The following is a 19,899-nucleotide window of genomic DNA, read 5'->3' on the forward strand; positions in this document are numbered from 1 at the left end:
ATTATGTGTGGTAGAATTTCGCCAAAGGGTAGGAATGGGGCGGCCAACGTCTTCCTGTATCATGTCCAGAGGAATTCCATCAAGTATGACATTTCGATTCGGAGGGGCTCCATAGTACGGTGAGCGGCTCCGACTTCTGTCTCGGTGTGGTGATTGATAGCCCTCTCGGTCTCGATCCGTATACCGCCCTCTGTCCTCTCTGCGTGGTGACCTCGAACGTTCATATCTGCGCTCTCGACTATCATGATGGTCCTCCCAGTGGCGCTTTTCAAAATGCGCCGGGTTGTATCCTCTGTCACCGGCAGGTCCTCGCGGCGGTGTTCTCGGATGATCTTGAGACATCGAATATTAGTAAAGGTTCAAGTGAGGTTCCTTCTCCAGCTATCGATTACCCTTCCTCGAATTCTGGTAGCCTTGTGCTGAGCCGCGATAATAATCGTCCGCGTATGACTGGTCGTCGTACATGTCTGGCTCGGCGCTAAGGGGCGGTCGTGATGGGCGATTTGCACTCATCTTGAATGTGTGGCTGGCAAGTTTGGGGAAGCAGGTTGTATCTAGCGATCGTGAAGGTGAAATCAAGGATGCAAGGCAAAGCTCGGGATTAAATTCTGGCGGCTTTCACGTGACTTCCAATCACAACAACGGCGAATTTTCTCAAGCCCTTCCGGACTCTCATTGTCACCCAAGTGAAACCGTCATGGCAAAAGAATTGCAAGAGGATACTTGTTATGTCGCTCTAACCCACGATCACCTTGACTCGACGTCAATGATTGACCGGGTTCGGAGCCCGAAAGCTGGAGCAATTGTACTGTTTGCAGGTAAAACCCTTCAACCTAGCTAAGAATAAGATATTGACGCTTCTAAGGCACAACCCGAGATAACTTTGCTGGAAAACCAGTGAAAGAGCTTCAATATACGTCCTACGAGCCCCGAGCTCTCCAAACAATGCTCGCAATTTGCAAATCCGTCTTGGAGAAGCACGGTTTGACCTCAATTGCAATGATCCACCGCTTGGGCGTTGTTCCCATCGGCGAAGAGAGCATTCTGATCACAGTCTCATCACCTCACCGTCAAGCGGCATGGAGAGCTGGTGAGGAGGCGTTAGAGGAATGCAAGGCAAAAGTTGAAGTGTGGAAAAAGGAGGAGTTCGGCGGGGAAGAGGGTGGTGTATGGAGAGCGAATCGGGACGGCGCTACGGGAGTGCGTATTGATGATGAGAAGGAGAATGAGCCTGCTGCTGGACCTCACGGACCGATATTGCGGCCGGGAAGACCAGGTGAACGAGGACATGGTCCTGTGGTGCATCTGAATTCAACAGAACGGCCCGTGACTTGATGTCCCACTACATATGGAGATCATTCCTCCTCAGCCAGAAGCTTAACGGCCAAAGTATTGACGTCAGAGTTGCCTTGTCTTTGGTAAATGCACGGTTTATGGAAAACAATCTCAGCCCTGCCAACTGGCGCCAGCCACCTCAGCTCACAGAGGGAGTTGATTGAGAGGCACCCCTCGTTTGGAATTTGGCTTTATTTGGCATGTAAGTAAGTTGCCTGATACCTAATTGAATTGATGCCACATTATGTCAACTGATGGGCAGTGCATGAGGGGTTGTGGCGAGATATCGGACTTCTGGGTCATCCTTGAGGTTCATTGCTTCTAAATAAGTTTAGTCACTTATTAGTACATCTTAATACCACAATTTCAACATTATATGGACGAACTAGTGTATTGATGCTTTTGATCAGCTTCTTTCCTGACCTTGGGCCAAAAATGGGTTGAAGCATGGTGCTGGGCTCGGAAATTCCGGAAGACGAACAATTGAAGAACAAGTAGAGGTCCTAAACAACTACGATACCCACAGAGCTTCTAAAAGTAAGAAGAGTGGTTAAGTTTCCGAGTTTTTCGCTTTCAGACGCATATCACCTATTTGCGGTTAGGAAGGTTTACCCATGTCGCAGGGACACCGGAGCTTCTCCCGCACCAATACAGTACTACCATCCCCTACCTTGTTTTTTTCTAGCACAGCTTGCAGCACCACCGTCGGAGCGAGGACCCCCGTCAGCCTCACGATGCCTGTGCCTCTTTCCCCTCTTCTGCCCCCCCCCTCGAGAGAGGTGTGGCGGGGTAGTCGTGCTGTGATCTATTGTGAGTCGCTAACCTCCCTCCATTGACCCTCCCAGACAGGTTGTGCAGTCGAATACATCCACCTTCTCGCTGTAGTATCGTGCCCCCCATCATGGCATCTCTGTTGTCCCCAATAGCTCGTCGAAGCCTGCTTGGGCAATCAATCCTCACGTCCGCCGCGACCGCAAGCCATCGCCGAACTCTGATGACCCTGCCATCGTTCTCCCTCGAAGGCAAGACATGCTTAGTGACTGGCGCAGCTCGCGGACTGGGAAAGGAATTCTTGACGGCTTTCGCTCTTAGTGGTGCTCGAGGGGCATGCGTAGACCTTTCGCTGCAAGCTGGACAATCGTCAGTGAAGCACATCACCGAGCACATTTCCTCCCAATCATCGACACCATCTTCCTATATTCCCGAGTTACGAGCCTATGCCTGCGATGTTACATCCGAAGAACAAGTTCAGGAGACATGGGAGTCAGTTGTCAAGGACTTTGGCAAGGTAGACGTTGTGGTGACTGCTGCAGGAATTGTTGAGAATTTCGAGGCCGAGAACTACGAATACTCTCGTTGGCTAAAGATGTTCGATGTCAATGTGAATGGAAGCTTTCTTTTTGCAAAAGCGGCGGGAAGACACTGGATAGACAACGAGATCAAAGGCAATTTGATATTGGTGTCCAGTATGAGTTCTATCATTTGCGTACGTCCACAAAAGCAAGCGGCGTACAACGCGGTATGTTATGATCCTCCAACGCTTGACATTCGTTGCTTAATGGTTGCCGATCATTGCTATAACATAAAACAGTCTAAAGCAGCCGTTTCGTTACTTGGAAGAAGTCTTGCAACAGAGGTAGGTTCTAATCCGCGGCCGTGAACAGCCCAGTCTCTTACTTGGCTGCAGTGGGGACCAAAGGGAATCCGAGTCAACAGCCTCTGTCCGGGCTACATGAAAACTGACCTCATTGTCAATCTTCTTGCAAAAGAAGGTCGCCATATCGAGGACGGGTGGGTGAAAGACGTTCCTATGGGACGACTAGGGCGCCCATCAGAGCTACAAGGCACGATTGTGTGGATGGCCAGTGATGCAAGTTCCTACCTCAACGGAAGTGATATTGTACGTACACTCCATCCCAAGTTTCCTTCCGAAGTTCAATTACTGACAGGTGCCAAAAGGTCGTTGATGGTGGGTACTGTTGTTGGTGAGAATGTTTTGAACAATAGTGCAAACATTACCCCTAAGCCTTCCTACTAATAACGAAACATCCCTTCCTTGGATATGTCCTTCCTTGCATATGTCAATTAAGATTTTGGGGGGTTATTCTTCTGTCGATAATTTCCGCGGCCGCTGATAGCGTATTTCTTGCTGATGTCAGATTGCTCAGCCTGCTTGGTACAGCATCGCCTAGCCTTCTCCCTCCCTTTCAAACCTTTTTCGTCTCAGAAACGTCTCTTCCACCACACAACACACCTTGACAGATCTGCCAGTCCCCACTGATTGATTAACAGATTGTCGCATGGATACTCATTCCCCTGATCTGATAAGTCTTGGGAGAGCACAGCCCCACCCGAGCTCAGCAAAAATGGGATCCCCCCTCATTATGGCCTTAATAGTCGCGACGTTAAGTCCGACTATTAGGTCATATTTGTCCGAAACATGAATTGAGCCTTCTCAAATAGACCGCTTCCCGCAGGCTCTCGTTTTTCATTCCGTCGAATCTTTGTCTTCCTATCTCTACCTTTCTACCTCTGGAGAGATTGCAAGCGATCTTAACCACTCTTCTTAAGTCATCTCTCCACCTCTCCCAGATCGATCAAACGATTCGGGATAAACCGAAAACCCTCCGAACAAGTGCCAATCTAATCTCAAAACCACCTCTTATATAATGCACCCCGCAACTTTCCTCGCCCTTCTCCTTGCCAGCAGCGTTTCGGCGCGGTTTATTCCAGCATGGTTCCTAGGCCACCAAACGATATTGGGCAGCAATCCCGATAAACAACCCCTCATCCCAAGTATTGAGGAGTCTAGTATTATTCGGATTATCGAGGAGGGGTTGCTTTGAGGATTGTAGCTTGGAGCTTGGATCATGGGAGGACGCTTGGAGGAAAATGCAGGGTATAATTTGGTGGCGTGACAACGGAGGATTGATGAAAGGGCGGCGTCCAGGTTTTTGGGCAGACTTGGAGTTCGACGGAGGCGTTATGGATGGAGTTCATGGGAGTTATGCTCTTGAAAGGACTTGGTTGGAGCTGTCCTCACACTGCTGCGGGAACTTAGTCAAGGAAAAGCGTTGTGCTGAATATGATCTTGATGGATACAAATGCTTCTTTTACTAACCCTAGGAACCTTTGGATGAAAAGGAATGAAGTTGACGAAGCTTGGTGGAAGGTTTGAAATTTGATCGAAATGTGTACGGCGAAGTCTAACTAAGCGGATAGAATGCCTGACGACGAGTACAAGTGGAGTCGCTCCTTCCCCTTCAGCACCCAACAAAACCTAGGTCATCTTTCCCCATAGAAAATTAGCTGCAAATTTCCAAATTTCTACGCCCATTACTTGCCACTTTCTCATTTTATTCTAAGTAGAAATGGTCAAGCCAGATCAGCTGAGTTGCTTTTTGGTGGCACCTTGCATGTGACCTGATTTCGCAATCGTTTCTCAAGCCTTGACATATCTTTTAAGCCATACACTGCAGTTGTTTATCAAGATTCACCAAACGAAAATATTGCCGTCTAGCTCGTATATCTTATAAATTGTATATAAATGAATCAAGTGGCCTCCTTCACGTCACAGCATCAGCTTCGGGAGCTAGCCCTGCGTCGGCCGACTCCCACGCCTGAGTCAGATCTGCCAAAGACATCACTCTTCTTGCCATCAAAAGACCGAAGAGGGTATGGCAGTGATGAGGTTGAAGCTGCTGTTGTAGCTTTGATGGCCCTGCTCTGTCCACGCGTCGAGCTATGAACCCCCCGCAGTCTTGCCACACGCGGGAAACCCGGCGGGAGATTCGTTGCCCCTAAAAACCTCATTCTCTTTGGTATTACGCCTTCCGAATTAAAAGCAAACACGTGAGGAACTCGAGGGTGTAACTTCTGCACGAAAGCTGGGAAGTTTTGGGCTGGAATCGGAACAGACAATTTCCTCGCAGCCTCCTATACCCCGGGAAATACATGGATATTTGGCTTCGCCTCCATCTTGGGCATTGGAGAGACCAAAGCCCCACTTGTGCCACTCTATATCCCCGGTCTAGGCTTATGGGGGCTGCATTTGTTGCTGTTGCCGATAATGGTGAAGTACTTTCCACTGCACTTTTTGCGAAGATGCTGTAACATATTGCAAGCTGCCGACGTTGCAGGAGAAAGGCCTGCAAGGCCTATGAATTTTCCTCCAGGCGATAGCCGGAGCCATTTGATGGCCTGAAACTGACTGAAAGCTTGCCTAGGCAGCCACGAAAAATGTCCCAAGCCAATAGTCAATTTCATGCCGGCAAGGCTTCTAAAGATCAAGTAGTTCCAACTTTATGGACCACTTTGTGTGCACTTTTGTCAGACTTACGGGCAAGAGGTTGCACCATATGCGGCCTCGAGCTACTGTTGGGGGTGACAATCAGCCGATCAAAATGAAATCTGAGAATATCTGCCAGCATTTGACCCGGCTTAATTATCATGAATTAAAATTACCTGCAACTATTCGAGATGCGATCACTATCACTTGGAGACTAAGAATTCGGTAGCTATGAATAGCTTCATTGTGCATTGAACAGAATGACAGTAAGGACAAGTACAACGAAATCGGACAAATGCTATCTATTTACAGCCAAACAACGGCGACCAGTAGTGCTTCCGGAGCCAAAACGGTCCGGGAAAGGTTTTTGCAAGATGGAGACCCATTGGACAACGGATGTGTGATCCAGTCCTCAAACTTCCATACCGCGGCCAGAATGGGGAGGAAACAACAATTGGCTTGGTTTCAGACTATTAAAAAACAGTCGAGCCCTTGAGCAACAGTGGATGGGCCCTCCAAGGAAAACTTCTATCCTCGCGAGTCATCGAGTATGGATGCTTTCAAACACGTTGGATTTGCATGAAAGTGGACGAAACCCAGACGGATGATCAAAGGCAACTCTTAGAAAGCGGGGTGGAAGGCCCGCATGTGTTCAGAAGAGCATTGGAGGTAATTCAGCGGCATGGAATTTCATGGATTTCAGCCGAGATACCTCACACTATGGAGAGGGCCGAAACATCCAACTTCGATACATGGAAAGACATATTGAAGCGTTATAGTAAGTGCACACTGTTGCTGTCAACGGATCGTCTCCCCGTTATTTCGGGGGTAGCAATGCGATTTCCGAGACTCTTGGCTTAGGAGTATTGTGCCCGTTTATGGAAGTCGGTTCTGTTCAAGGAACTGTTATGGGCGGTGGTCGAGGATGAGAAATTGATTCGAAGGCCTTCAGAATACCAAGGACCTTCCTGGTCATGGACTTCAATCAATAGCTCGGTTACATTCGTCTCGTGTGAACCCTCGAACACTGTTGATAAAGACTTCTCCGTCGCGGGTGTTCATATTCAACCCGTTAATAGCGGTCTGGATAAGTACTATGCTCGATTTGGGGCTATGGAGTCCGGTAAGCTCATTCTGAGAGGGAAATTGAAACCAGCAATACGGATGAAACCTTGCGAACTTGCAAAGACTTCACAGTAGAAGGTTCTTCGTTGCCCAAATGATGGGGATCGCGCTCCTTTCCTTCGGATAGAAATCCGAGCGGATGCTATCGAGCTAAAGTTTGACAAAGCGATGACCGATCAAGTTCCTGTATTTCTTCTCAAAGTGATTGAGAAAGAAGGAGAGCTTGATATCATAGTCCAGAGCAGGCCTCCCGTCGGCTTTGTATTGAGACTAACCAAGGAATTGGAGTACGCCCGTCTCGGAGTGTTTGAGTTTGTTTTGAAGAGGGAAGGAGTAAAAGGGGAATTTGGTTTGATTTCAGAGCTGAATTCGATCGATACCAAGAGCAGGTGGCCTGGCTGAACAATTGTGAGACGCACACAGTCACAACTGTATAGTCATCTCTCGGCGTTCTGGACTACCATGCAAACGATATACCGTATTGCCGAATCGAGAGAGGGAAGTCGTGGGGAATCGGGCCCTTAAAGTGCTCTGAAGGATTTTTCTTTGGCGACAGTTATAGCATCATTTCTGTCTTTCAGTCTGCAAATCGAGACCTCTCTTTCTTTACGCACAGATCGGTTCTGATAACCCACTTCTCCCCATCCGTGACCTCCCTCCCCTCATGCTACAACACCATTAGTCTCTTATGCATTGTTTTAGACTCCAGGAATGGTAACACGTCACCTACCAACATGCAATCATTCCCATGCTTATGCAGCAGCACCATCCCCGTCTCTAATCCCACAACAACCGGCTCCTCAACCACATTCTTCTTTCCCGGAATCACTATCTCATCTGGATAGAATACTGTTTCTCCGCCTTGGCATCCAGTCGCCGGCGACGTGAGGTAGAGAAGGAGAGTCCAGGTTGTTTTCACTGGCACGTTGGACAGGGAGAGGTGGTTAGATTCGTCATCTGATGAATGTCAGGGATATGGTATCACGTGATGGGGAAAGACCTACAATGGCAGTCAAAGAACTGCCCTTTCGTGTACCGATAGATGCGTATTGAAGGATTGAGACCTACCACTTCTCCACCCCTCCTTGAATCAGCAGAATCTCAAGCTTCGAAGGGGAACAGCATACCACAACTCCCTCCTCTCACTCTCACCAATTCTCTTCTCCTCCTCAGCATCCTCGCCCTTTTCTTCTCCATCTCCCAGAATTAGACCCTTCAACCCAGTTTCTTCCCATAGTCTCCTTGCAAACCCCTCATCAACTACCTGAAACCGATCATTAACCCTCACCGCATCGCCCTTCTTCGGCTTCCCTGGTGTCGTTACCAACGGCAATGTCTTCAAGAAAGATACATAATCTTTACACAGTTTTGATGGCCAGAAATTGCGGATGAGGGCGATTTGGGAGGGAAGTAGGGTGGCGAGAGAGAGATCTGATGGAGGGACGAGGGGGCGAAGGGGGGGCCAGTTTGGTGGGGGTTGTGGTGGGGTCGAGGCAGGTTTGGCGGTGGCGGGTTTGGAATGCTTTTTGGGTGGCGCCATGGAATGCGGGGAGAGAAATGAGATATCTTGAAACGGGGGCTGGAGAGGGAAAGGGAGAGGAATTCGATATTTGAAGTGTTTGTTTGGAGGTTGGAAGAGAGAATGCCTGTTGATTGAGGTTGAAGTTCTACGGTGGCCCAAACGCGTCGTTTGGAGCTTCGTCGCGAGCTGGCGAGATTTTTAAGAAACGTGTTCCTAATCTTTGTTCCTCTTCATCTCTCTTCATCAATTGACGAAAATTGCATCTCCGCTCTAAATCGGGGGGCCATGTGTTAGCCAACAATGTTTCAGACAGAGTCAGACCCAGGAGGCTGGACCCAGGATTTCGTCGTTGCATTCCTCGTCGGTGTGCGCAGTCGCGATGCCCATACCTGCCTCCTCGAGTTTTGAGGAGCGCGTCACGAATGGATGGGCACGTATATACAGTCAAGCCATGTTCCTTCTCTTGTGTTCTGCATATAAACACTGTCTTTCTACAAGTTTTCATACTGTTCTCGCTCTCGAAGAGCAAAATGGCATCATCAGTGCTCTTCTCATTCTTTCTTCTGGCTTGGACGCTGTGCGTCTTGCCTACAACTACCGAAGCATATTGGTTTCGTCGTTCCGACACATCTCATCAATCACAAGTACGGCTGTCTGACGCAGCGGCCGCGACCTCAGTCCCTTCAACTTTGTCTTCGGCTCAGTCATACATCTTCTCATTGCCGACTCCGAGGATCGTCGAGCCCACCTTGACCTCTCAAGGCATGATTGTCACCTCTATCATCCCACTCTATGAAGTCTGTAATACTCCAGGGTCGGATGCATCATCTTGTTCAACGGTGTTTGAGACGATTGTGACAACGACCTGCTCTACGGTGTTGACATATGCTTTCACAAAGTCTACGATCAGCGATTGTAGCCAGAATATTACATTCTCGACACAAAGCAGCTACTCTTTGGCCACTGCTACCGTCAGCGCTACCATGACACCTGCTCCCGAAAACCAGCCGCAGTCTGTCACCACATACGTTCAGAGTATTGTGTCCTACTACATCGCTCCGTGGCAGTCATTAGCAGCAAACACACTCTCAAATGTGACGGTCCTGGTCTGCCAACATGATTTTTCTGGAAATCCAACATGTACAACGATCCAGGAAGTCTGGGTGGTCCATACGGAATCTGTTCCTGTTATCACAACGAGCACATTGATCATCTCGACAACACTCGCATCAGTAAGGCTCATTCCCCTCTCTTTATCGGCGATTGCTTATCTTTTAGCCCGCCGTGCTTCTTCTAGGCCCAACCGAAAGCATAACAGCCACCGCCGGCCCATTATATGTCTCTACTGAGATCGTATACTCATCGATGACCCCGAATGCCACTACCTCTATATCGACGATTCCCAAGACATCGACCACTCATTCGACTTTGACACTCACGAGCACTTTGCCTCCAAGGACTATCACGTTAACTTTGAGTTCCGTGACTCCTACCCCTGAACCGTCAGTCTAGCCTTGCCAGGTTATATGGAAGGGAGCAGAGCAGCTGATGGGACACGGTGATAGAACCACAACGTTGTACTCGACGACTGTGATCACAAGTATATTGACAGTGCACCCAGTAAATCCTCTCATCAAAGATCAACAATAAAAAATGGCTAACAGTACAGGTGCCACGGCTTTGAAGATGATATTAGAGAAAATAACCAGTTGAAGCAATTACAAATTGGCACTTGCCGGCGAGGCCAATCACTTCGAGTCTGTTGGCCCTGGTCTGCAAGATTGTTATCTTTAGAATTATTATATCACAGTGTTGCATCTATTGCATCTTTCTTCCATTCCTATTCAATTGTTCAATCGAGCAGTTCTCGACGACATAGTGAGTGGCCAAATAGAGGTGATGCTCGTGCATCGGACGTTGGAACTCACGGGACTGAGCGGTGATGGGAGTGAAGTCGGGAACGGAAATTGGATATGTTTGGCTCAAGCCCCGCTGGATTGTTAGGGATGAAGCCCCTGAAATATAGCGAGAGGAACACAGAGTAGGCGAGCCTCTGGCAGACATTAGCGCGCTGCCCCTGTAACTCGGCTACAAAACGACCTTTCCTCCCTTTCCTCATCTCCACACCTTTTGTTTACGAGAGCGTCAAATTTTCTGTCAGTTTCGTTACGAAGGTCTTGTTCCCCCACATAGAGCTTAAAACGACTCTCTGTCCGAAATACCGGAGCAGATGTGGCGTGTGGATGTTACAAGAAATTTGGATTGAGCCGATGTTGGCAGCCCAGCAACTCCCCACAGTAGTTCAGCCGAAGCGTTACACGAACAAAATTGAGCTTCATATCTTGCGCGTGTTTTTACACTTTCTCTTCGAAAATTGTATTCTCAAGGCTTTTTTAAGGTTTATGGACATTTATATGAATGAAACAGATAAAGAGCGAAACGAGACGCTATGTGGGGCCTCACTATATTTCTCATGTTCCCCACGTTCATACCACCTCTCAGTGTCAATCTTATATATATTTAAGAATAGTGTGATACCGAAAAAGGAACCCGGGCTCTCAGGACAGTGGAATTGCTCTGTACTGTTCGAGATTATCTAGACCTCGCGGCACATCTTTTGCATCTATCACAAAGTCTACAACTTCTAGTGAGTTCACAAAGAACCAAACTCCAAGCTCAGCACCGGCAAGTGCCCCAAGTGATGAGGGTAGGGGTTCAGGGTTTACCTTGTCTGATAAGATTGCTTTAGGTATGAGGATTGGAATTGGCGTCCCAATTCTAATTGCTACGATAGCAACGTGTTTCGAATTTGGCAGGCATCGAGACGCTCACTAAAACTTGGATGAGCAATGATAGAATATTTCTATTAGGTAAATGGAATCCAATTCCATTGGAACAAAAGATCAGAAAAGACTTCGTATGGCACTGTCACGTGGCCTGTGTACAGTACTCACCATGGAAATCTCCTGGCTAAGGCAGGGGTACCTGTTTTAGGCAGATAGGGGTATTTACGTTTAAAGAAAACCTGTAGAAGGGAGCCTCAAAGTAATACGCATGTGTAAGAACAAGCAGAATTTTACGTGGAGCATGTGAATGACGAGTGATGAGCTCTACTTGACTCTAATGCTCAACAAGTGCATCCTTCTTTCAGTGCGGATAGTCAATTTGAGTTTCAATAGTCTCAAAGCTATAAATTAACATCTGCAGAATAACGTCCGCAGGGAGAAGTCAGAGAACAAAACTTTTCATTTTGTTCTTCACTGTTAGCCACACAACTTCCTAAAATACCATCTCTCTCAAGTCGTCAATTGCTTCACGCTATTTCCCCAATCTGCCCCTCACATTCCCGAAATCGCCACCCACTTACTCAACCCAAATAACAGAGCTCAATCCATTCTCATCGGTATAAGTCCCCGCAGCCCCAACCTGCATCCACGCAATCAAGTTGCCCAACTTGCCCGTCATCGTATCCCTCGCAATAATCGCCACGCTCGAGCTCGTCTGCCCGCCAACAGCAACCATCGTCCCAGCTTTATTGATGCTGAAGCTCCTAGGATAGAACGCATGCGCACTCGTGCTCTCGACAAAAGTCGCAGTTCCAGAAGCGTCAATGGTATACGTAGCCAGCGAATCCGTGCTATTCCCAAACGACTTATCATTCCTATTCGCCGCATACAGGAAATTGCCCACAATCCTCAACTCCGCAGCCTTCGGCGGGAACGAGGCGCCGTTGAATATTGTCGCTGGGGGAACCTTGCCGCCTGCGAAGGTGGAGATGGTTTGTGTCTTGTTGAGAGCGAGGCAGCCTCCGGAGTAAGAGACACTCCATGATGATATCGAGTTCCCGATCTCGTTGAGCGTGAAGAGTTTCAGGCCGTCTGCGGACATTGTGTTGCCTTTTGGACTCCACCATTCGCCGTGTCGGGGACCGTCGCCTGGCCCGGTGATGGCGTCAGGGCAGGCGTTCAGGTGCCCGCTGGCGGGGTTGATGGTGAAGATGTGGATCGCGTCGGCGCCGAGATCAGGGACCAGGAGGAATTTGCCTGTGGGGTCGAGGAGGGCTTGGTGAGGGTGGGGTCCGTCTTTTTGACGGACGTCAGGGCCGGGGGCGGCCATGTAAAACGTCTCTTCCTGGAGGGGTACGGTGAAGGGGCGGTCGGGACCGGCTTTCAATGGAAGTGCGTAGGTTGTGAGGGTTGAGGGAGTACTTTCAATATGTCAGAAAGACTCGCATATAGGAGGGATAATTGGGGAATTTACTATTGCACGGTAGCTATAAAGCTCTTCCCATTCGGTCCTCCGTACAGAGTTCCATGCACATCGTTTCCGGTAGTCTTTGCCTGGCCAGTAACGGTGAGTGTCCCGTCAGCTGCCACGCTGTACTCTGCTATGGTTCCATAACCTTGCCATGATTCATCCACGCAGTACAACTTCTTCGTATCAGAGTAGTACTGTAACCAAGTTGGCGTGGAGCCACAGCCTCCAGCGGCGGAAGTGATAGCGAGTGAGCCAGTGTGGCTGCTTCCAGTGGTCAAAGACAGAGTAAAGATCGCACCACTGAAGTGAGATGCCAAAAGGGTAGCAGTAGCGGCGTAGGTTGTGGGCAGGAAGGCGACCCCAGCTAACAGAGCATGAGCAATTAGAGACATGAAGATCTGTTTACTTTACCAAGCACTTGTATCAGTACGATTTTGCTGGGAACGTTTTGCTCTCAAACTAAAAATTCTCAAGTTGGTCGAGGGGCTATATAAGCTCGGCCGACCATCTGGACCTTAGGACTGAATCTGACATGTTTCTTCCCCGCTTTCAATATTATATTAGCCCCAATGCCACTGTGCCCCGGAGATGCTATACGACCGACCCGAAAATTTGGTCAAGAAAAATAAAATATTGCTGGGTACGACCTGTTACTGAGAATCATCTCTGGATAACTTGAGACTCTATGTGCCATAAATGACTTGGACGAGAGTACGTGCGTCTGTTTCTATTGAACAGAATTGCTGGGTGCGGTTGTTCCTGAAAAGTAATCTTCGGATAAATTGAGACGCCTCCGGCAAAAGTCTGGGGTAAAGTTACCCGATGACCAAGGACCAGTAGCCGGGCTTACGGACTTCCCGGTCTTCCGTTCTTTGTGCTGTGATACAATGCAGTGATAAGCACTACCGAGATATTACAAACGACTCGTCCCAGATCAAGATCAGCGCCTCAAATTGCTGGATGGTGGACACTCAAGGCTCAGAGAGAAGAGGATGATCTTGTTCAGGGATTAATGTAATATTAGAGAAATGATCGAGTTAACAAATCTACTAGGAAGAATAATTCACTGGGCAGATATGTGAGGAAAGCATTAAGGTGGAAACTAGACAGCAATTTCATCCGGCTTCAGACGATAAGTCACTGGGCAGATTTGTGACGAAAATATTGCGGTGGGAACTAGACAGCAATTTCATCCGAGACTTAAGACGATAAGCCACTGTGCGACAAAACATCTATGCCTTTCATCTATTCCACTCGAGACTCAAGATTGGATGAAAAAGTGGCTGTGGCGTCGACGAAAGATGGACATGCCCATAATCCGCATTGAAACACACGGTCTTCTTTTGTCATCCTCTGGAACTACTCCTTCTTGTAATCAAACAAGAAGTAGTCCATAATAATACCCTTTATATACATTCTATTATTAGCCGACCTTGGGAAAGTCGCCAGATACCTACCTTCTGTATATAATAACCGTCTGCGCTACTTTTATTAATGGGGGTTCTCTCCACCGTAGTGAATGTTTCGGGTGGATATTTGTAGTTCATGATCCGCCACGAGATCCTGACAAATTCTTCGACTATTGCTATTATCTCCCCGCCTTCGAAAAAAGACAGGATGGGAAATCGAAAGGACCCGTTACATTCTTTCTCAACCCACAACCCTGGCTTGTGCAAAGGATCGAACCTCGATATGGTCGCTCACAGACCGTCAGTTCAAATCCTTCCAGCTCCAAATGGTCTCAGGATTTAATCGTCGCTGAAGAAACACCAGAGACTAGATATTCCAGCAACTCGTGAGAAGGTTACGAAACCAATGGAAATATTCGGCTATCGAAAAGTTCGGATCTTCTCGTGCCGTTGATATTTGGTCTCAAGCCGGAGTCCTGTCTGACCAGATTCGAGGGCGGAGTCGTGCACTACCAGGAGAAGATCGTTTTCGTCGCAGAGACGAATGACGCCGTTGAAACGGGTCTGGATAAGATGATCAGCTCTGCTACGACCAACGGAGTCAGCACAGATGGTTTCATCTCAAGGCTTCATCTCAAGGTTTCACCTCAAGGCTTTATCCTTTATCTCAAGGCCTTATCTCAAGACTTCATCTCAAGGTTCATCTCAAGACTTCATCTCAAGGCTTCAGATGACAAATCGATATCTCAACAAGAACCCAATTTGATCTCTACATACTCATCCCACGTTCTGCTACCTTTGCTGCATTCTCTTTTGCCTGTTTCTCAAGGGAATTCACTGACCAGGGCTTGCATTCTCTTGTTTCGAATAAGAGGAGCGTTTTGCAGACATTTCTCGATCGAGATATCTGACCAGATCATTTTTGCCCAGTCCCTCGGCGGATATCTATCTTATTTGCAAATTCGGCGCGAAACGATACGCTTCTTGGTCAAGAGGCTGTTTGGACCCGGGTGGTTTTTGTTATAGGCCCGGTATCGCATCCTCGTCGAATACCGGTTCTTCCTCTGATACAGTACCGATAAATTGCTTATCCTCTTGGTTCCGGGATTTCTTGTCGAATGCGCTCGTTGCCTGTGCCAGTTTTCAACTTGAGATTTTAGTTCGTCCCGCCTTTTTCGCTGAAGCGATCGCATCTCCGCCCTGGCGAGCGTCTGTTGATGGTTGCTCCAGTCATATATACTTCTCTTACCGGTACCTGGACAAGTTGAATTCCCTGCATGCGCCTGACGAAACAATGCTTTGATGTTTTCCATCGTCAATTTAACAAAACATGAGGCCGAATATTCACTATCGAATTCGAAGAAAGTTTCAATCGCAATGTAGCCGACCAAGAATCCACAGAAGAAGCCGAGAAAGAGCAAGGCCACCGAGGTTGAGGGCCCATGGAAGTGGTCGGATCCTGGCGCAAACAACCGGGTACCCAAAGCACGCGCAGCCTGTATTCTACTCAATTTGCCTCGGCCACCAAATTACGCTGCCATAGTCGAGTCCATTGAAGCCAAGATCGATGGTGAGAAGTTCTTCGATCACCCGGCTACCGATTATGGCAAAATAACCTAAGCTATACTCCAAACTATTTCACGTTTGCTCTACAATATCTCTCACTCACGTCTACGGTTTCCGGATTCTACACTTACGATTCCCAAATGGAGATTCTTTACTCTCCAATGCAATATCGTCGGATCCTCGTAATTTCCGTAGCAATCTTTCATTTACACACTTACGGTTCCCATATGGACATTCTTTTCGATTAGAGGACAATACCATCGGACCTTTACTTCTCACTATCCGCAGTATCCTTTACTACGGACCAACCATTCTTCTGGTCTTTATTGATTGGACAGATGCTTGCTGGCATTTGTTGATTGGATTGGTTCTATGGGGCACTGGATACCAGGGTTTGGTTATGGATGAACTTAAGTAATTGTTTGTGGCTGGAACTGGTCTTAAGTGACTAGTATTCCAAACGGATAGGAAATTTCTCTTTAAAATGCATGCATTTTGATCTCTTCTCATTCCACCACATTCCTGTACATTGAGTCGATTGATATGGTTCACTTGGAGGTAGTACTAGCATTCTAAACACTACGCCTAAGGTGATTGAGTTTATTTTTCTCTTACCGATTGCAGGTATATCGAGTGGCCCCGTCGCCTTTGAACACGATACCTATCGCTTCTTTCCGTCCGCCGATATATATATATACTCCATCCTTCACAGCTATCCAAACCCCCGACTTTTCATGTCCAAAACCACAAAACGCCACCAGCCCACCTCCCAAGAGCAAGGAAATCGCTAAAGCAGAATCTAGCCACCCATGCCGTTCCCCAGCCGTGCCTCGTTATCTCACAGGCCCCTTTTATACACCCCAAAACTCATTCCCCGCATCCATCGTAAACCCGTCCCGATTCAACTGCGCCCAATCCCCATCCACGCCGGAATCCAACATCCGACTGATATCCATATTATCATTACCACTCCTCCGCTCCGGCGGCATGACCGGCATCCCGTCCATACTCTCCGGGAACGGCGTCCAGAGGAACTCCTTCGCCGCCGCAGTTAGTACGCCCTTCCCGTTATTTAGGTTTGGTGTCATCTGCGTTAGGTCTGGTGCTGACTGCTTCCTTCGCTTCCCGTTGATCTCGACGGTGACCGTGGATGGCTCATCGAAATCGGTGGAGTAGGAGGCTGAGGCGGTGGGATCTGGAGGGCTGAGGGCTGTCTCGCAGTCTGAGGAGTGCGGTGAGGGGAGGTCGATGGTTTGGAGTGCGTCGCGGACATTGCTGGGGACGTTTTGGACCCATTTGGTGATGAGGCTCCGAATGACTTTGAAGTAGCGGGCCATGAGGGGGTAGGTGGGGTACATTTCGTGCATCATGTGGATTATGTCGGTGAGGTAGGCGGCGGCTTGGACGCTGAGTTGGGGGGATGTTGGGTCAGTGCGGGAGATGTTGACGATGTGTATGATGGCCGCGCTTATCCCGCAGTGGACTAATATGAAGTAGGCGCGGCGCATGCTGTACGTTCTCGAGTACAGGCTCATCAATTGCGCTATGGTGACGGCCGCATCGGTGCAGATTTGGTGGGGGCTTTTTGTATTTTGAACGAACGAAACGCGGAGGAATGGCCGGAAGAGATGGATCAGAGAGTTGTGGTAGTATATGCTGTGATTTTGTTAGAAGTGACAATAGCAGGCGTGGTTTTCGGGTACTTGCTGAAGTGCAATTACTTGAGGGAGTGTTGGACCATCACGTTTGATGGTCATACTTGAAGGGAGTTCGTCATGCCACTGAATGAATCGTTCGTGATGTACTTCGAGCTTGCGACTTGTGATCCGATCTCGCGGTGCATAGAACATTTGAAGGGTGTCGTTGACAATCTCAGTAAGACGGCTTGATTGCACCTGGACGGTATAGGTAAAAGCTGGCTGCTCCAGTCCGGTCGGCTCGTGGAGAAAGCGGGGGTCGCCATGGGGTTTCCAGATCTTCTTTTCCAGATTTTCTCTCGGTACCGACTTCTCCAACTGAATGGCCATTCGCGGCAAGCCAGATATTCGTCCCACACACATGGCATATATCGTCTCAAGCATATAACTTCCCCAAAATGTAATTCTCCTAGCTTCCATCTCGCAGTCCGTCACCTTCCCACTGGGCTGCACATTATACGTCAAGTGCAACCCCAGCTCAATCGCCATGGTCATCATCTGGCCGGCATACCTCCAACCACTGCCGTCTTGTCCCATCATTGCTTGTCGACAAGACATGACACCTAAAGCCTGGACAGTCGTCAAGCAAGATCGATCGTCTTCGTTCAGCAGCCTCTTTGCCTCGGCGAAGAAGTGGTCCCCAACCGTGGCAGGGTCGTTGATGTCTGCTCGAGCTTCAGGCCGATCAGAGTAGTTGCACCCAAGGGCCAGGCAAGCATTGACGAGCATCGGACTACACCACTTGAGCTTCTTGTTGTCGAGGGCGTAAGAGAAGACTTCCTCGGAGAAGAGCAGATATATCGGATGAGACCAGGTGAAGTAGAGGGATAGAAGGTGCTTGATCAGGTCGACATCACTTGTAACCTTGGTCCAGGTCCCGATGTGATCCACTTCCACCAAAGGCAACTCATCATCGGATCCGGCCAAGGCAAGATTTGATGTGTGGCCATAGTGCCGGTTGTCGCAAGCTCTTTTCAAAGAGGGTTTACCAGTAAACGCAGCGAGCTCTCCTTCCAGCGTTGGAGATGCTTCTGGTTTGGGCACCGGTTTGATGGGCATTCTCTTGATCGTCTCGATGATGGAGTCGTAGGGCTCGTCCGAGCGGATCAGTTGGATAATGTCGTCGACATCGGCCTCGGTTCCTTTACGGAGGGCATCGAGAATGATGTCCCGCTTTTCATTCTCTTCCTCAAGCTGTCTGATATCTCTCTTCAAGGCGCCTTTTCGGCGGTGATCACTGTCGATATCATAGGCACAGTGCGTCTTGTAAACAATGCTACAACTTTCACAAGCGGGCTTCTCTCCGTCACACTGCAGTCGCACATCTCAGTCAGAGTCCAATGCCAATAAAGATCATGGCAAATAGTGATGTCAACACGGTCATGAAGGCAGTTGATGCTCACCTTGGATTTGCGCTTGCGACAGGGCATGCATGCGGACGAGATGCATCGTCGTTTATTCGATGCCGTCGACCCTTCATCTGTCGGGGACGCGGACGGAGTGCGGGCTGCATCGATCTTGGGAACGAGGCGGCGCAGGCTGTTGGCATTGGGGTGCGACATGGCAAGTGTGGTGACTCAAAACTTTCATACCTGAGTGGAAATCCAGGCTCTCTCCTAGTTCAGGCCGTTTCAATGGGCGATGTTGATTCGCGCGTGCATTCCCAGCGGAGTGGAGGCGAGAGAGTGCGCCGTGCGGAGGGAAGCTGCATGCGCGAACCGCGGGGGGTCGATGGGGCTCCCTCTCAGGAAGCTAGAAGGGGAGGATCGGCGGTCGATTCCACAGGAAGAATGCCATCTAGAGGGCCTCTCTCGTCGTGCTTTGTGTTCTCTTCTGTTCTGTGGTGTGGTGTGGTGTTGTGTGGTGTAGTGTTGTGTTGTGATCTGAGCGATGAGAGCGAGCCTGGAGAAAGAATTGACGAGCTGAGGGGTTTGTGGAGGATGGCGGCGCTAGACAGGGTTGGCTGCGCTGCCCACCCCGCTTCCATAAGTTCCACAGTATCACGGCGATTTTCTCTCCAGTGCCTGCAAGGGGGATCAGGGGTATATCTGCAGCGGAGATTCCGATCCTGGCCTGCACTCGGATACGCCTCTGACGGGCGGGTTTAGAAGTCGCGCTCGCACCGCTGTTGCCGTGAAACCCTTGGGGGCCTCTGTGTAGGTCTGGTGAAGCGTGAAGTGAAGTGAAGTGAAGATAGCCCCGTGAGGCTGCACGTCTCAAGCGGCCAATCGACGGGCTGCTTACGAAGAAGGGGGAAGGAGAGCGGAGCGGAGCGGGGCTGCTCGTCTATTACTGCACGGAAGCATTTTCAGCTGCCCAAATGGCAGAGCATGATAACATGGCGGGGCAATGGACGAGGGGCGAGGGGCGAGGGGCTAGTCGCAGGTGCAGTCGGAGACTCGGAGCACTGTGGCAGCCGGAGAAGCGATCACCCAGAGCTTGTTTCGCTGGTACTGTACGGTCAACGGTAGAAGCCGGCCGGCGAATCTCCATCAGGGGCGGCATAATTAAGGATTTGGCTGGACCATTATGCATACATAGTACAGTACTTGGTATTATTATGTGGGCCTGTGGCGTATGGACTTCCCGAATAGGTAAGTCCGAATCCAGAGCGGTTGAGCGATCCTCACAAGTTAGGATTTTTAACCCACCAACCCACATAACTCAAGCTTTTCTTCTAGAATAACACTCACATTTGCA

The 19,899-nt window shown here is 49.1% G+C and overlaps 6 protein-coding genes across 6 annotated transcripts; 3 read left to right on the top strand and 3 right to left on the bottom strand.

Moving 5' to 3' along the window:
* Nucleotides 1–537: 537 nt before the first annotated feature.
* K444DRAFT_653858 (Molybdopterin biosynthesis MoaE) lies at nucleotides 538–1,717 on the top strand. The gene is made up of 2 exons (XM_024885904.1): nucleotides 538–818; nucleotides 866–1,717. The coding sequence occupies exons 1-2, from the start codon at nucleotides 698–700 to the stop codon at nucleotides 1,333–1,335; spliced, it is 591 nt and encodes a 196-aa protein (XP_024734437.1). The 5' UTR covers nucleotides 538–697; the 3' UTR covers nucleotides 1,336–1,717.
* A 401-nt stretch (nucleotides 1,718–2,118) lies between these two features.
* K444DRAFT_614931 (short-chain dehydrogenase/reductase-like protein SDR) lies at nucleotides 2,119–3,469 on the top strand. The gene is made up of 4 exons (XM_024880617.1): nucleotides 2,119–2,854; nucleotides 2,927–2,971; nucleotides 3,023–3,235; nucleotides 3,295–3,469. The coding sequence occupies exons 1-4, from the start codon at nucleotides 2,237–2,239 to the stop codon at nucleotides 3,322–3,324; spliced, it is 906 nt and encodes a 301-aa protein (XP_024734438.1). The 5' UTR covers nucleotides 2,119–2,236; the 3' UTR covers nucleotides 3,325–3,469.
* A 3,856-nt stretch (nucleotides 3,470–7,325) lies between these two features.
* Nucleotides 7,326–8,288, bottom strand: K444DRAFT_644412 (uncharacterized protein; the record flags this gene model as incomplete). Its single annotated transcript, XM_024884960.1, has 4 exons — nucleotides 7,326–7,415; nucleotides 7,479–7,705; nucleotides 7,753–7,829; nucleotides 7,876–8,288. The coding sequence occupies 4 exons, from the start codon at nucleotides 8,286–8,288 to the stop codon at nucleotides 7,326–7,328; spliced, it is 807 nt and encodes a 268-aa protein (XP_024734439.1).
* A 512-nt stretch (nucleotides 8,289–8,800) lies between these two features.
* Nucleotides 8,801–9,782, top strand: K444DRAFT_631729 (uncharacterized protein; the record flags this gene model as incomplete). Its single annotated transcript, XM_024883406.1, has 2 exons — nucleotides 8,801–9,502; nucleotides 9,549–9,782. 2 exons carry the CDS (start codon nucleotides 8,801–8,803, stop codon nucleotides 9,780–9,782), a joined length of 936 nt encoding a protein of 311 aa, XP_024734440.1.
* A 1,647-nt stretch (nucleotides 9,783–11,429) lies between these two features.
* Nucleotides 11,430–12,919, bottom strand: K444DRAFT_592924 (putative isomerase YbhE; the record flags this gene model as incomplete). Its single annotated transcript, XM_024878271.1, has 2 exons — nucleotides 11,430–12,477; nucleotides 12,531–12,919. 2 exons carry the CDS (start codon nucleotides 12,917–12,919, stop codon nucleotides 11,634–11,636), a joined length of 1,233 nt encoding a protein of 410 aa, XP_024734441.1. The 3' UTR covers nucleotides 11,430–11,633.
* A 3,294-nt stretch (nucleotides 12,920–16,213) lies between these two features.
* K444DRAFT_29652 (uncharacterized protein) lies at nucleotides 16,214–18,878 on the bottom strand. The gene is made up of 3 exons (XM_024871685.1): nucleotides 18,603–18,878; nucleotides 17,210–18,510; nucleotides 16,214–17,158 (listed from the first exon to the last, which is right to left on the bottom strand). Exons 1-3 carry the CDS (start codon nucleotides 18,759–18,761, stop codon nucleotides 16,354–16,356), a joined length of 2,265 nt encoding a protein of 754 aa, XP_024734442.1. The 5' UTR covers nucleotides 18,762–18,878; the 3' UTR covers nucleotides 16,214–16,353.
* Nucleotides 18,879–19,899: the final 1,021 nt, after the last annotated feature.

The sequence above is a fragment of the Hyaloscypha bicolor genome, assembly GCF_002865645.1.
Source record: "Hyaloscypha bicolor E unplaced genomic scaffold K444scaffold_116, whole genome shotgun sequence".
Lineage (NCBI taxonomy): Eukaryota > Fungi > Ascomycota > Leotiomycetes > Helotiales > Hyaloscyphaceae > Hyaloscypha > Hyaloscypha bicolor.

Coding starts and splice junctions, on each gene's coding strand:
- K444DRAFT_614931 (XM_024880617.1), top strand. CDS start 2,237: ATGGCATCTCTGTTGTCCCCAATAGCTCGTCGAAGCCTGCTTGGGCAA. Junction 2,855..2,926: donor AGCAAGCGGCGTACAACGCG/GTATGTTATGAT, acceptor AACATAAAACAG/TCTAAAGCAGCCGTTTCGTT. Junction 2,972..3,022: donor GAAGAAGTCTTGCAACAGAG/GTAGGTTCTAAT, acceptor ACTTGGCTGCAG/TGGGGACCAAAGGGAATCCG.
- K444DRAFT_29652 (XM_024871685.1), bottom strand. CDS start 18,761: ATGTCGCACCCCAATGCCAACAGCCTGCGCCGCCTCGTTCCCAAGATC. Junction 18,511..18,602: donor GTCGCAAGCGCAAATCCAAG/GTGAGCATCAAC, acceptor GTGCGACTGCAG/TGTGACGGAGAGAAGCCCGC. Junction 17,159..17,209: donor CCTCAAGTAATTGCACTTCA/GCAAGTACCCGA, acceptor ACAAAATCACAG/CATATACTACCACAACTCTC.
- K444DRAFT_653858 (XM_024885904.1), top strand. CDS start 698: ATGGCAAAAGAATTGCAAGAGGATACTTGTTATGTCGCTCTAACCCAC. Junction 819..865: donor AGCAATTGTACTGTTTGCAG/GTAAAACCCTTC, acceptor GACGCTTCTAAG/GCACAACCCGAGATAACTTT.